The following is a 16,068-nucleotide window of genomic DNA, read 5'->3' as shown; positions in this document are numbered from 1 at the left end:
AACTAAGCTTAATAGAAGGTTTAGGGCATGAGGGATGGCCAAAGACTGATAAAGCTTAAATCTTTAGGCTCAAGGAGGCCTAAGGTGTCCAGATCTGAAGTCACAACTTCAACTCATGCTAAACTCCGAAAATGGTTCCAAAATGGGATAAAATTGCACTAAACTTCCATGGAAGAAGATCTAAGAAACAATAGGTCAAGGTAAAGACTTTTTACCTCCAAATGGTTGCTAACACATGGTAGATGCCGGATCTATAGCCTCTTCCTCACTTCAATCTCTTCAATCTTCAAGAAATGCACCAACAAACACCGAAATCAGTCTCCAAGTCTCTCACACACACTCAAGAGGGTATAAGGTTCGAACTAGGCTTTCTCTGGGCTGTAAGGACGATGAGGGAGACCACAAATGAGCCATAAATTCTTTAAATATGGTACAAAACCCTGAAAATTAGGGTTTTCCTTTACAACGTCTACTCGTCGAGTTGGGGCCTTCCAACTCGTCGAGTAGACCCTAAGTCCCGCATCTGAAATGATCTTTACTCGACGAGTTGGAGCTCCTCAACTCGTTGAGTTCCTACTAAAACCGTAAATTCTTGATAATAAAGGATACCTGAAATGAGCGTTACAACATGATATCCAGGGTTCGGGAATGGAAATTGATTTGGAGAACATAGGGAAGAGGAAGGCAGAGCATGGGCAGACGGTTAGGGTTTCAGAGAAGAAACCCAAGGTTTTTGATTCAAGATACAGGGGTCAGTAGGTCCCGGGACGCTGTGGCGAGTGCGGCAAGGCACATGACGGAGTCTGTAGGGCGGGTGGTTCGGGTTGCCACAAGTGTGGCAAGACAGGGCACTTTTGCAGGGATTGTACTGTCACTACCGCCAACTAGGTATCTAATCTAATTTGCTTTCATTGCAATCATAGGGGCCATAAGAAGGCCAAATTCCCGAGTTTAGTAGTAGTGGGACTAGTAGCAGCACCTGCTTTAGTGACTCTGAGAATCACAGATGGCCACCAGGGCAAGGCGGAGGTGCAAGTTGTTCGGAGCAGGGCATTTCAGCTAACAGCCTAGGAGGCTTGTGGAGTACCCGATGTGGTCACTAGTATGCATATTCTCCTTACCTTTTTATTTATGTCAATTATCATGCTTATATGTCAACATTGCTTTTTAGGGTCGCTCTTTGTGAATGGTATTCCTGCGTTGGTTTTATTCGATTCGAGGGCTACCCGATGCTTTGTATGTCTTGCGCTTAGCAAAAGGTTTGACGATGTCCCGGGAGAGTTGGATTATCCACTAGAGGTTGAGATTGTTGATGATCGTCTGATGCAAGTGTCGAGGGTTCACTGGGGATGCACTTTGGAGTTATTCGGTGAGCATTACACGATTGACTTGGTTATGATTCCCCTGTGGGAGAGCAAGGTCATTATGGGGATGTATTCATTAAGCCACAATGGGGTGATGATTGATTGTGGTCTTCAGTTGGTGATCCACGGTAAGCATGCTCAACATGGGTCGCCCTTTTGTTCGGCGGCGAGGGCCAGGTGTTATCTTCAGCAGGGATGTTCCGAGTTTGTGGAATATATGATAGACACCCAGGAAAAGGATAAGGTGACAATGGATGATGTACCGGTTGTTCCAGAATACCCAGATGTGTTTTCAGAGGATTTTCCGGGAGTGCCTCAGGAGAGGCAGGTGGAGTTTCAGATTGACTTGGTTCCAGGTGCGGCTACGATAGCCAAATCACCTTATCGTTAGCACCTCCAGATATATAGGAGTTGTCTACATAGCTGCAGGAGTTGTTAGACAAGGGATTTATTCGGCCTAGTATTTCACCATGGGGAGCACCAATCTTGTTTGTGAAGAAGAAGGACAGGTTGCATCGGATGTTTATCGACTACCGGGAGTTGAATAAGCTAACGGTGAAGAACTGTTATCCACTCCTAAGGATCGATGATTTATTTGACCAACTTCAGGACGTATATTGGTTCTCCAAGATTAATTGTGTTCGAGTTATCACCAGATGAGGGTCAGAGAGGGGGATATGCAGAAGACAGCCTTCCAGACTTGATATGGCCATTATGAGTTCGTGGTGATGCCCTTCGTACTCACTAATCCTACAGTCGCGTTTATGGATCTCATGAATCGCGTATGCAGGCCGATGGTGGACCGGTTAGTGACTTTATTTATTGATGATATCTTGGTCTATTCCAAGACCAAGGAACAACATGAGGATCATCTGAAGGAGGTATTGGAGACTTTGAGGAGGGAGAAGTTGTTCGTGAAGTTCTCCAAGTGTGAGTTTTGATTGCGCGAGGTGCAGTTTCCAGGACACCTTGTCAACCAGAACGGTATTCTGGTCGATCCGGCCAAGGTTAATGCAGTGATGAGGTGGGAGGTTCCGAGGTCTCCATATGAGATTCAGAGCTTCCTTGGATTGGCAAGCTACTATCGGATATTCATTTAGGATTTTTCTAAGATAGCGGTTCCTTTGACCATGTTGACAAAGAATACTGTCATGTTTCATTGGGGGCCTGAGCAGCAGAAAACTTTTGAGACTCTGAGCCAGAGATTATGCGAAAGGCCGATTCTGACCCTGCCAAAGGGTGTCGAGGACTTTGTGGTATATTGTGATGTGTCGATCACGGGTTTGGGGATAGTGTTAATGTAGCGGGGTCATGTGATCGCTTATGCTTCGAGGCAGTTGAAGCCTTATGAGGCGAATTATCCTACGCATGATTTGGAGTTTGGGATTGTGGTTTTCGCTCTCAAGATTTTGAGACATTACCTTTATGTGGTTCGTTGTACAGTTTACACGAATCACAAGAGTTTGAGGTACCTGATGGATCAACCAAATCTAGACATGAGGCAACGTAGATGGTTGGATGTAATGAAGGATTATGATTGTGATATCCTTTATCACCCAAGGAAGGACAACGTGCTGGCCGATGCTCTCAACCGCAAAGCAGTTTCTCCCCCGATTAGGGATGTATGTTTGAGGATGACCGTGATTATCCTACTATTAGAGCTGATCCGAGAGGCTATGATTGAGGCTTTGAAGGAAGAGCATCATAATAATGAGCGCATCGTGGGTCAGGTGGCTTTTTTGATTATGATAGTCGGGGATTATTGAACCTTCATCGGAGGGTGTGGGTTCCATATTGGGGTGGTGCGTGTCAGCTGTTAATGGAGGAGGCCTACAATTCGAGGTTCTCTATTCATCCTGGAGCGAAAAAGATGTATAGAGATCTCCGGTCTGACTGTCAGTGGCCATGCATGAAGCGGGATATAGCCTAGTATGTGGAGAGGTGCTTGACTTGTAGGAAAGTCAAGGCCGAACATCAACGACCCCAAAACAAAATGGAGTCGTTGGATATTCCCGTGTGGAAATGGGAAGAGATTACGATGAATTCGATATGGGTCATGTGGATCGTTTGACCAAGAGCGTGCACTTTATTTCAATTTAGGAGAGTATATTTGCGGAGAAGTTGGCAGACATCTATATTCGGGATGTTGTGGCACGACACGGGGTGCTACTTTCAATTTTTTTAGATAAGGATGTCCGATTTACTTCCCTGTTTTCGAAGAGATTCCATGAGGATTTGGGCACTCATCTGCATTTCAGCACGACTTTTCACCCGGAGGCTGATGGTCAGAGTCAGCGGACTATCTAGACATTGCAGGACATGCTGCAAGCATGTGTACTAGATTTTCACCCATAGACTGATGGTCAGAATGACGCCGGTCAGACTTGGAATTCCAGGTTGGGGACATGGTAGTCCTAAAGGTGTCACATTGGAAAGGTGTCATCCAATTCAGGAAGTGGGGTAAGCTAGGCCCCAGATATACTGGTCCATTCAGGGTGATAGTCCGGGTGGGCAGAGTTATGTACCACTTGGATCTACTAGAGGAGCTCAGCCAGATCCATAGCACTTTCCACGTCTGTCATTTGTGGAAATGTTTGGTTGATGATTCTGCAGTGGTACCATTCGAGGATATTCAGGTCGACGGTCACCTAAATTATATAGAGAGACCAGCGACCATTCTCGACAGGAAGACGAAGACCTTGCGAAAAATATTTTTGAATTGGTAAAGGTCTAGTGGCAGCACCGAAATGGGTCAGAATGGACATGGGATCTTGAGGAGGAGATGAGAAAGCATTACCCGAGTTGTTTGCAGAAGCGGACTTCGAGGAAAAAGTATGATTCAAGTGGGGGAGAATTGTAACGCCCACTATGTCAGGTAAATGTTAATTAACTAATTTCATTCGTTTGGACACTTGGACCCGAGTACGTTGGGCGTACATACGGTACACTGAGCGCACTCTAAATCATGCATGAGACAGGGTGTCACCCTGTTACGCTAGGCGTACCCATGCGTACGCAGGGCGTACGTCTGTCGGGGAAAACCCTAATTTTTAGGGTTTGTACCCTATTTAAACTCATTAAGTCCCAAGTTTTTCACCTTGTGAGCCTCCATTGCCTCTTGTGAGATACACTTCGAAACCCTAGCCATCTTTAGTGTGTTCTTGAGTTTTTATTGAGATTTTTAGTGTTCTTTTGTGCTTTGAAGAAGAAGAGACATGGTGGTGGTGCATTGTTGGAGTTGGAGCTTCAAGATCTAGAGATATCTTTTTCTTTGCAAGCTTCTGGAGGTAAAAAGTTCTTACCTTGATGGTTCCTTGCTAAGATCTCAATTGTGGGTAGATTTAGGAGCTTTTAGTCCTATGACTTTGGTCATATGGAGTATGGACTACACCAGACCATTTGAGATGTCCTTTTGAACACTTAGGAGTGCATGGAGTCATAAAAATCGGATCTTGGAAGTTAAAGTTCAACCATGCATGAGTCAATGACCACTTAAGGGAAGTAGAATACTAAATCTATAGTTTGAGTCCTATTAAGATATGAAAAAGGGTAAAGTTGCCAACTTTATTTTTTAGGACGTTCCAAGAGAGCTAGATTTCAAGTTGGACGTTAGGTATTAACAGATTAAGACCTTAAAATAAGACTTTGTCCAACTGGGGCGTAGGCTGAGCGTACATTCCCGTGATCCTGATCCATGTGTAGTAATCGAGTACGTCGAGCGTACTGGTGGTACACTTAGCGTACTCACTAAAGAGTTATTGGGCTTGAGATTTTGGGCCATTTTTGGACTCTAGGTTTTTGGGCCTTGTTGAGCCGCAAGTTTTCTAAATTGGGCCATTGTTAGGCCTCAATCCTTGTTGGATTTGGTCCCATATTGGGATTTAATTGTCTTTTGGACTTTAGGCCAGACTGGATTTTGGCGTTGGTAGGTTAGGCCCAATAACGGAAAGGTTAAGCAGCCTTTTTCCCTTGAAGACGAGGTATAGGATTCAAACTCTCGGGTAGGGTTAAGGACCTAATTGCTAATTACAGTTATATTATTTGTGAGAGGACTTCACAATTCAGCAACCCGAGTGTGATTTGTTTACTTTAGACTGAGGTGAGTTTCCTTCACTATACACGTGGGTCGAAGGCACCAATGCCGGCCTACTGAATTATGTTTAAAGATTGATAGTTGTCTTTGTGATAATTATGTTTAGAGATGGATAGTTGTCTTTGTGACTTTTGTTGTTATGATTATATGCAAGTTGCAGGGGGTGTAATAGACCCGATACCAGTTGAAAGAAACCGAAAGGCGTAAAATATACCCGATACTAGTTGAAAGAGACTGAAGGGGGTGAAATAGACCCAATAATGGTTGAAAGAGACCGAAGGGGGGTGAAATATACTTAGTACCAGTTAAAAGAGACCGAAGGGAGTGAAATAGACCCAATTATGTTTTTACTATTATGCATGTATGGTATGAGGTATTTTTGGGAAGCTCGCTAAGCTTTGTGCTAAAAGTTTTCAATTTATGTTTCAGGTACTTCCAGCTCGAATGGGAAGGGCCTGACTTGATCGAACCGCATCCGTCGATGTTTTCTGCATTATGTGATTTTGGGATTTGTACTATGATGTTATTTCACTATGATACACTTTCTGTTGTTTTGACATGACTATTGGATGTTTTGAAAAGAATTAAAAATGAAATTTTTGTCTGAAATTTTTGGGATGTTACATTATTGTTGTGAAAATTCTTATTTTTTGGGTCAATAAATCAATAACAAACATAAATGTGGAATGAAATGAGATGAAGAAAAAAATACAAATAAGCTTTGACTAATCGGAGAATGTAATGCAATTTTAGTGTTATAATGATGAACACCAATTTAGAAAATGTTACGACAACATTCTCCAACCTCATATATATATATATATATATATATATATATATATATATATATATATATATATATATATATATATATATATACTAACATAAAACTATACAAGTGGAGGAAACAATCAATAATATATTGACACCTAGGTAGCTTATGTGATTATGTTATAATTGCTTTTCTCATACTAACATATGCATGTGGGTTAATTACGTTACCTCAAATCCCATGTCAAATATCGAAGAAGGAGCAATTACGAAGCTCTTTGTGTAACGTCTATTTATTTAAAGATTTAAGAGATTGGATTTTTGGCTTAGTCGCGACATGTCTTTTATTTATCATGACACGTATTTGCTAGCCGATTGCGATGCATGGCCCCAATCAGCCCAAACCCTAATCTCGAGCTTTGTGTCCCATTTTAAGGCACTATCTGCTACGTTTTCTATCATTTGCAGCCTCTGTTCTCCAAAAATCCTAGAAGCTCAAATCCTAGCCTCCATCCTTTGTTGTTTAAGGGCTTGGTGCCTTGAATAAGAAGCTTGAAGTAGTAGTAGTAGTAATAGTAGTAGAAGAAGAAGAATAATAATAATAATAATAATAAGAAGAAGAAGAAGAAGTGGTTTTTAGTGCAAGTGAAGCTAGATTCAGTGAAATTTCAACCTTCTTATCACTTCATATTGCTTTGTAATCGAATTTCAACATATGGAATTACCAATTCAACTCCCTAGCTCCCAAAATGCCCCTTTGGCTAAACATTCATTAGGATCACCTAGAAATCAAGTAATTCTTCATGTTTTGCATCAAAATCATTCTCAATGTATGAATTTGTGATTTTGAATATCATTATATGTATGTTTAAGTCTATGTAGAAACTCATTAGTCAACAATGAAATCCTCAATTTCCCATTCAAACTTTGATTCTCTCATTTCAATGAGTTTTTGCATCCATGATGTAGTTATTGCAACAAAACTCATCTATGATCATATAATCGGTTATAAAAAAACATAACAACGTCATATTCTCAATTTGATTCATATCCATATACATCAAAAGTATAACAAAATAATAAGACGTGATTCTATATGCTCCGCCTTCTCAAAAGTCTGCTGAGGTACCTGTCTACTGATTTCCTGAGAATACAAGCGATTTTGAAAAGATAGTATCAGCATAAAAGCTGCTGACTTCATAAGCATGGTTTTGGTAATGAAAAACTATTAATGAATCAGTGAAAAGGTTTGTGCGCTTCCAAGAAAATCCAATATTTTCTAACATATGAGTTTGATTACAATGTTCCATAATGTATTAGTTCGAATGCCTATTTACCACCGAATGAATTGTATAATATTGTTTTGAATGTAAAACCCCTTTTGTTTATTAAAACCCTGGCTATTACCAGTATGTATAGGCTGTTGTTGTTGGAAAATCCTGGTTACCACCAGTATGTTAAGTAGTTTCATTACTTAAAATAAAACCAGGTATTTATCCCCTGGAATCCTCCAGTTTATAGTAGTTCTGTTAATTAAAATAAAACTAATGAAGAATGAAATCCCATAAACAAAAGGTTAGTTTATACTATTGTGAGTCGTATAACAATGATTGATATGATTGATGACCTCTACGACGTTCTTCAGGCGTCGGACGGTATGATATTTGTCACCCCAGGCATGCCTACCTAACTGTAGCTAGTAGTTTACGTGTGGGATTGTCAATCCCGAATAGATCTATTCACAAATCTCACGCTCTCCCTCCAGGAGTCTCTGGTTACACTAAAAGATAGGATTTAATCTATACCCCGAAAGTTACATTTTCAAGAGTTGTCTCACAATCCTGTATTAACTAGTTTACGTGTGGTTCTGTATTGATCGATTGTATATAAATCCGTTTGTATAGTTTATAGAGTAATAATTATACTTAAATAATTATTTAGTAAAGTATTTTTGTTACCCGAGAGTATCATAAACTAAGTATGTCATAATTTATATGTCTAACAAAGTATAAGCTCTGAATTTGTAAAACTGTATATCGAAAACCCCAAACTATACCTATTATAGTTTGCATGAATATTATGTATTTGGTTCATGAATTGATCTGAAAACTATGCAATTTGACAGTAATTTGAAAACGTCCCTTATGCTCAGCATAATACAAAAGGGATAAAATATCTAAATATTTTATAGAATGTGAAAAACATATAGAGGTATCAATTGCATCAGTTTTAAATGTGTCGAAATCCTTTTGTATAAATTCACAAAAATCATTTGTGTTTGGCTTGTACTCTCCCTCTGAAAATATTAAAAACAATAAAAACATAGGGGTATGAACTCACTGTTGGATGCGTGAAATGTTGGACAACGAAACTGAAAGTGAAGACCCTTAGATTGATGTACGCGGCACTAACGGGACCCTAATAACAATTAAATACATATGCACATATTATCAATGAAACCATTATTTATAGTGGTGGAAAAACACCTGCTTTAGGTTTAGGAATGTTACCGAGACTCGATTGAATCGGAAAAAGCGGATTTTCAGCCAAGTTCACGGCTTAGGAAGGTTTGCGGCCGTGAAAGGGATTACGGTCGTGAACTGTTCTCGGCCGTGAATAGCCCCTTGAAGGGTTTACGGCTGTGAACGGTGTTCTAGAAGGAAATATGAATTTTTGAAGGGTTCACGGCCGTAAACGGTTTACGGCCCTTGAAGGTTTGAAGATTTGAATGGTTCTCGGCCGTGAACTCAAGAACAGCAATGCTTGATTCGATGAAAAACACGTTTCAGATGCTCCACAACAACGCCCAAAGGTGGTCCTTGATGATTTTCGGAAGAAAAAGAGGGTATTTTGGTGTTTGCGGTTGATAGGTTAGAGCGAGAATGGGGAAGTTTTCAGCCAGAAAAGTGTAAATGAGGGGTAGGAGCTCATATATATAGGTGGGGTGTATGGTCGGTGGTGGGGTCCACCAGCCACCAACCGTGAACGGGTTTACGGCCGTGATCGGGGTTCACGACTGTGAACACCAGTCAGGCCGATTTTCGATGATTTTCGAAGGAAACTCGGGTTTTTGCGTGATTTTGGTTCCGACTCATATATAAATTTATTTATATAAGACTTAAATGATTTTTCAAACCATAGAAATTTAACAGAACAAAATAAAAATTGAAATTTATTTAACGGAAAATGGCTAACTTTAGCGGAAAAGGGTTCGGGTTGTCACACCTCTCCCCCGGATTGATGATCTATTCGACCAGCTTCAAGGAGCCAGTTACTATTCCAAAATAGATATAAGGTCCGGTTATCACCAACTACGGGTCTGAGAATAAGATATTCCCAAAACTGCCTTCCAAACCTGCTACGGACACTTCGAGTTCGTGGTAATGCCCTTCGGTCTAACAAATGCACCTGCAACATTTATGGACCTCATGAACTGAGTTTTCCGACCATTCTTCGACAACTTTGTAATCGTCTTCATCGATGACATACTCGTTTATTCACGACGCAAGGAAGAGCACAGTCAACATCTAAGGCAGGTCTTGGAAACTCTAAGGGCGGAAAAGTTGTACACAAAATTCTCCAAATGCGAGTTCTGGATTCGCAGGGTGGATTTCTAGGGTCACGTAGTCAGTGAGGAAGGGATACATGTGGACCCTTCTAAGATCAAGGCAATTGAGGGTTGGGCAACCATAAAGACGCCAACGGAGATCAGGCAATTCTTGGGCCTTGCTGGTTATTACAGAAGGTTCATTCAGAATTTCTCCAAGATCGCCAAGCCTCTCACCACTCTCACCCAAAACGGCGTACCCTTTAAATGTGATGCAAAACAATAAGTTGCCTTCCAAACTCTGAAGCAGGCCCTTTACAGTGCTCCGGTCTTGACTCTGCTAGAGGGAACGGAAGATTTCGTAGTGTATTGCGACGCTTCCAACCAGTGTTTGGGTTGTGTACTAATGCAACGTGGAAAGGTGATTGCTTATGTGTCCAGGCAACTGAAAAACCACGACGTGAATTATATTACCCACGATCTCGAGCTAGGAGCGGTGGTCTTTGCTTTAAAATTTTAGAGGCACTACCTCTATGCGACAAAATGCACAATTTACACAGACCACAAAAGCCTCCAACACACTCTAAATCAAAAGGAATTAAACATGAGACAACGAGGATAGGTTGAACTGCTCAAAGACTACGAATGTGAGATCAAGTACCATCCCGACAAGGCTAACGTGGTGGTCGATGCCTTAAACAAAAAGGAATACTTGGGCACCGAGTAAAAACATTGACAATGACCGCCCATTCCCACTTATCCTCATAAATCAAGGAGGCTCGGCTGGAAGCCCTGAAGCCGGAGAACGCTGCAAACGAGGCTTTGCATGGAATGGACAAGAATCTTGCAATCAAGGAGGAAGGAGCCCACTATCTCATGAACCGGATTTGGATCCCAAAAATTAGAGGGTACAAAGACGTAGTCATGAATGAAGCGCACAAGACACGATACTCCGTCCATCCGGGTTCTGATAAGATGTACCTGGATATCAAGCAACATTATTGGTGGCCGAACATGAAAGCGGAACTGGATGCCCTCGGGATTATTACGTCAGACAGTGATACCTGAGTGGAAATGGGAACAAATAACAATGGATTTCATAACCAAATTGCCTAAATCGGCTGACAGACTGGATGCCATTTGGGTGATTGTAGATCGGTTGACTAAATCTGCCCATATCCTACCAATAAAAGAAACATACAAAATGGAGAGATTAACACGGATCTACATAAAGGAGGTGGTGAGACTTCATGGAGTGCCGATATCTATCATCTCTGACCGAGATAGTGGATTTACCTCACGATTCTGGCAGCTACTTCAGAAAGCAATGGGAACCCAGCTTGATATCAGTACTACCTACCACCACCAGCTTGATATAAGCACAAGCCTCTTCCCTCTCCCCTCTCCTTATCTCGGCCAAGCACACACCACCATCATTCTCACTTCACTCTCATCTTTTCTAACTTTCATTCTATCATATTTCTCTCTCAAGAACTAAAGAAAACTCTCCCATTTTTCTTCCTCAAAATCGTGGGTTGTGTGGTTTCCTCAACAAGTCTTCATCAAGTATTGCACACTTGGTAAGTTCTTGTTTAACTTTATGGTTTAAATGCAAGTTTACACTAAAAATCTATCCTCATGCCATACTCTTTTCGTGTTTTTTCTCCTAGAACCCTCTTGGTTTCGAAAATCTTCCCAAAGGAACACTACAGGCCGAAAACTCACTCCATTCTTCCTCTTCAAAACCGATCAAGCCCAAGGTGAGCTTCATACCTCCTATTTTTGAGTTTTCTTTCTTTTGGGGGAGGATACAAGTCAAGGTCTTGTTAAATCTTTTGTATAATTGCTTGTATGGTATGATTTACATGTTATGTGTGTGTTAAATATTGTGATATTATACTACAAGCTCCATAAAATTCATGATTTATAAGTCTTGAAGTTGTTGGAATAAGTTGCCTTATGTAACTTCTCATGTTTGGTTAACAAGGTTAAGTATGTTTAAAAACTCACTATGAAACTAAAGAAAATATAAAAAGGGACCATACTCGACAATAGAGTGAAAAATGGGCCTTTAATCACATTTTCGGCATTAATGGGCCAAAATGGTCATTTTTGATATAAATGGGCCTTTTATTTCATTTTCGGTATTTTTGGACTAAAATTAAATTTTTAGTAAAAATGAACCATTTATGATATTTCTAAAACAGGATGGGTCGAAAATGAAACATATAACAAGTTTGGGCAAAATATGACATTTTAACTTAAGATGGGCCGAAAATGAACTATTTACCAAACATGGGCCATTTTTGAACACTTTGATAAAAATGGGCCTTAAATGAGTATTTTAGTAGATATGGGCCGTTTTCAACAATTATGACAATATTGTGCCATTTTCCACCACTTATGGTAATTATGGGCAATTATTGACCTTTTGGGCCGCTTATGGCATTTTGGATAACTATGGACCTTAATTTAAATTTATATAATGTTGGGTCAATTTTGTCATTTTCAGTAATACTGAACCATCTTTGACAATATGATTAAAAAATGGGTTATCCTCGGCATACGTGATAAAAACAAAATATCTTGGCAACATACACAATTAATGTTATTTATAATACTAAACAACGGGATCAACTATTAGCGTAAATTTCTGTTAGGATTCTAGTGAGACGCACCTTCATCGTACCTATTTTAGCGTACACCGAAAGCCCTATAGTAGTTATAACCAGAGTCTCCTTGAGGGAGAGCGGGAATTTGTGTATAGATCTATACGGGGTTGACAGTCCACACCTGAGTTGTTCGCTACAGTTAGACATTTCAGTCTAGGGTGACAAATGTCTTCTTCGAAACCGACACCTGAAGAACGTCAAGACAGGCACTCCGTCATATTAGTATGGCTATAAAGACTCACTTAGAATATAACTATATTATTTAAAATTTTACGCGGGACACACCTTTGAATTGTAACCAACTACGGGTTGAATACTTTAAACACAATTTCACCACGCAGGTCTTAGGGTTTTAAGACCACAACTTTTGTATAACAGAAAATATACGATTTTCTGGGAAAACATTTTCTTACAAGATCTCAACACGGATAAACAAGAACACACACACGCAACTATACATGATTTGAAAACAAGATTCATAAACTATTTTTACAGAAAATATTGGATTTTCTGGGGTTTTAACTATCACAAGGTTTTTATATAAAAAGTTCTTATGAACTCACCAACATATTATATGTTGACGCTTTTCAAATGACTTGTATTCTCAGGAACTCGTTAAACAGGTTGGCAGCTAAGGAATTTTGATGTTGTTGTATTTTGTTTTTCACCATACACTTGATATTTTTGGGATGTAATTTTATGAACAAATACAATGATGTAAACTATGTATGTTGTTATATTTTATGTATGGTGATGACGATGCCTATGTTTCATTTATATACACTTGTTATGACATTACAAGATGAAGTCATTCGCCCCCGGACGTTTCCGCCGTTCCGGTTCGGGGGTGTGACAGCTCGATAGACATTCGAATAAAAGAATCCACCCCAAATCCACAACCAGAAAATGAAAATGAAGTAAGGTTAAATCAAGTATTTTAAGGCTATAAAACCCTAGTTATGCACAACCATAGAGTATACACCAATCAATTAGCAATCCTCGTTTCAACCCTAGAAAAGCATTCACGAATAATCTCCTAAGCTATAAGGAATCACAAAATCAGGCAACCCTATCCCGAAATTCCTGAGGAATCCTTAGCCTATCAATTAGCATGCATTTCTATCAGTTCAAATAACATCAATTCTAATACAACATACGATACATATGTGAATATTTTGGGATATCACTTCTTCGAGCTCTGAGTGACTGTACACATTGCTTCCTATGTACTTTGCTCAAAATTAATTCTTTTTGTAAAAGGTTTTTATAAAACTCTCGGATCCTTATTGAGTTTGGAATCCCACGGATGTTTATCTAAATACCTCAAAATAGGGCTCTGATACCAGCTTGTAACATCCCAATTTTTACCACAAAATTTGTCATTTTTAAATTGAGAAAACATCAAGTATTAAAAAAACGAAGTCGTAAAATCTCGGGTGAATCAAATACAATCATCCCAAATTAGAGTATCATAATGCAAAAAATCTTAAAATCTTCAAGTCGGAGTGTACAGTCAAGCCTTCACTTTTCCACGATCATCTGAAGTACCTGAAACATATTTAATCCACAACTGTAAGCATTGTAGTATTGTTTAATTGAGTATAAGAATCAAATCAGAGTAAAAGATGAACACGAGAGGTAAATAAGGTCTGGTTTAGCTCATATTACTTTCAGAGAACAAGAGTACAAAACTGATAGTAAACGACGGGAAAACTCTACTATCAACTCTATGTTCAGCTCCTATTTATAGGAGGTTGAAAGTACAAAAAATACTAAGGCTAGACATTACGCTTCGTTAAAAAGATGCCTTAGCAAATACATAGAAAACATACTAAATTGACAAATACACAGACTTCGACATATTACAAGATATTTCGACTCTACAATCTCTCTCTTTGTAATCATGTCGAACTTCTTAATTCGTGAGAATCTGTGCAGCAAAATGCATCATCCTTCGTATCTCCGAGTACCATGTCAATATCTTCCTTAACTCAAGTTTATCTCCATCATTGTTCTTCTTGCAATTATTCATACGAACAATGAAGTTTGTATATTGCGAAGTAGTATACCTTTTCAATATTCTCATAGCTATATAACTTCTTTGGATCTCCCTTATCCATACCAGGTGGATCACTTTCACGAAGGCTTAGTATGCTCTGTATCTGCCTTTGTTTCTCCATTTCAGCTTCTATCTCAGCCTTCCTTTCTTCTTTTGATTTTTCAAACACAATCACTTTTCCTTTATCTTTTCCAGCTTCGAAAAACCTTTGGTTTTGAAGAACTAGAACTCCCTCCTTCAGTTATTGAACCAATCACAATTCATTTCACTATTGGTCTTGTTGTGGTTTTGATGGCTTGTGTTGTATTGACATTCGAAACAATTGGAGTGATTATTTGAGCTGATACTACCTTCGTTGAAACTTGAGTAGGTATCACTTTTTCGACAGTTGTGGACTTGTCTTTTCCTTCATTCAAAACCTTCGAAATTTTACCTCCTTGAGATTTCTACTCTTTTTCTCCCCCTTGCACCCTGTGACAACAGGAGGGGAACCAGCAGGCAACATGTTGGCAAATTTCGAAATTGGAGCAACAACCTTTTGAATGGCTTGATCCAAACCATGTAACTTCTGATTCAAAAACTCAAGAGTTAAAAGCGAAGTGGGAGTAGGTTTGGATACTAATGCTTTCAGTTCACGAATAAGATTTCCCAGCTTGTCAAAATTTTGACTATCTGCTTTAGCCTTTGCTTCAAACTAAGGAAAGATGGATTGATACCATTCGGCAATCTTGGTGACTGCAGCCGCAATGGTGTCAACATTCGACTTGACAATCGAATAATTGGAATTCATCTCATTTATCTCTTTCTAGAGTTCAACCTTCAGCTCCTCAATTTTTCGATTGACATCTTCTCGTACAGTCTTGACAACTTGAAAAAAAAAAGAACATGTCGTTCTTTTGCTGTCAAACGAAGATCTTTGATTTCTAAATTAAACGAATCAGCCTGAGCCTTGATCCTTAATTCGTTATTTTTATCCATCACATCCAATTGCCTCTGCAGTCGAAGCTCCATTGCCTTCAACATAACATCAACCTCTATTCCTGACACTGAATTCATTGCTTCAGAATCAACTTGTGATTGAAGAATAGAATTGAGTTTTCGATTGAGAATCTTGAACTGCTTCCCCGACATCAGCATATGATCAGGTATGTTCTCCTCTTCAGAATCAAATTCCAAATCAGCAAATGTTCCTCCGAAACCTCCTTCATCTGTTTCATCATCGGAATTTGGTTTTGGTGGATCGGTGGATAGATATTGAAAGAGAGTGGTTATTAGTTGTTCAAGAATATGTTCGAAGGTAGGTTATGTGGTGGCTGTCGAAACTTGAGTGACAAAAGGTGGAAGAGAAACATCAACAGAGGAAATAGGTGGGAAAATAGATGGCTTTGGAATATTTTCAACACTCTTCGTAACATGTACACCCGTATCAGATACGTTTGTAACAATGTTAGAAATTGGAACCTCCTCAGGAACTGATTTAGTTACAACAGTTTCGAGTGGATCTGTTGTTGTTGTTGAGGAAACAATGGTAGTGATTTGTGGTAAGGAAAGTGGTGGAGAAT

At 39.5% G+C, this 16,068-nt stretch overlaps 1 protein-coding gene across 1 annotated transcript; it reads left to right on the top strand.

Moving 5' to 3' along the window:
* Positions 1-648: 648 nt before the first annotated feature.
* On the top strand, positions 649-1,755 carry LOC145111992 (uncharacterized). Its single transcript, XM_079048213.1, has 2 exons — positions 649-751; positions 1,172-1,755. Exons 1-2 carry the CDS (start codon positions 649-651, stop codon positions 1,753-1,755), a joined length of 687 nt encoding a protein of 228 aa, XP_078904339.1.
* The last annotated feature ends 14,313 nt before the right edge of the window (positions 1,756-16,068 follow it).

The sequence above is a fragment of the Lactuca virosa genome, chromosome 5 (assembly GCF_052849685.1).
Source record: "Lactuca virosa cultivar CGN04683 chromosome 5, Lactuca_virosa_CGN04683_v6, whole genome shotgun sequence".
NCBI classification, from domain to species: Eukaryota; Viridiplantae; Streptophyta; class Magnoliopsida; order Asterales; family Asteraceae; genus Lactuca; species Lactuca virosa.
This window is presented reverse-complemented; position numbering and strand designations above follow the sequence as displayed.

Bases quoted from the DNA above. Each gene is read 5' to 3' on its own strand.
- LOC145111992 (XM_079048213.1), top strand. From the start codon at position 649: ATGGAAATTGATTTGGAGAACATAGGGAAGAGGAAGGCAGAGCATGGG. The intron at 752-1,171 runs GTCAGTAGGTCC...ATTGCTTTTTAG, and splicing joins TTTTGATTCAAGATACAGGG to GGTCGCTCTTTGTGAATGGT.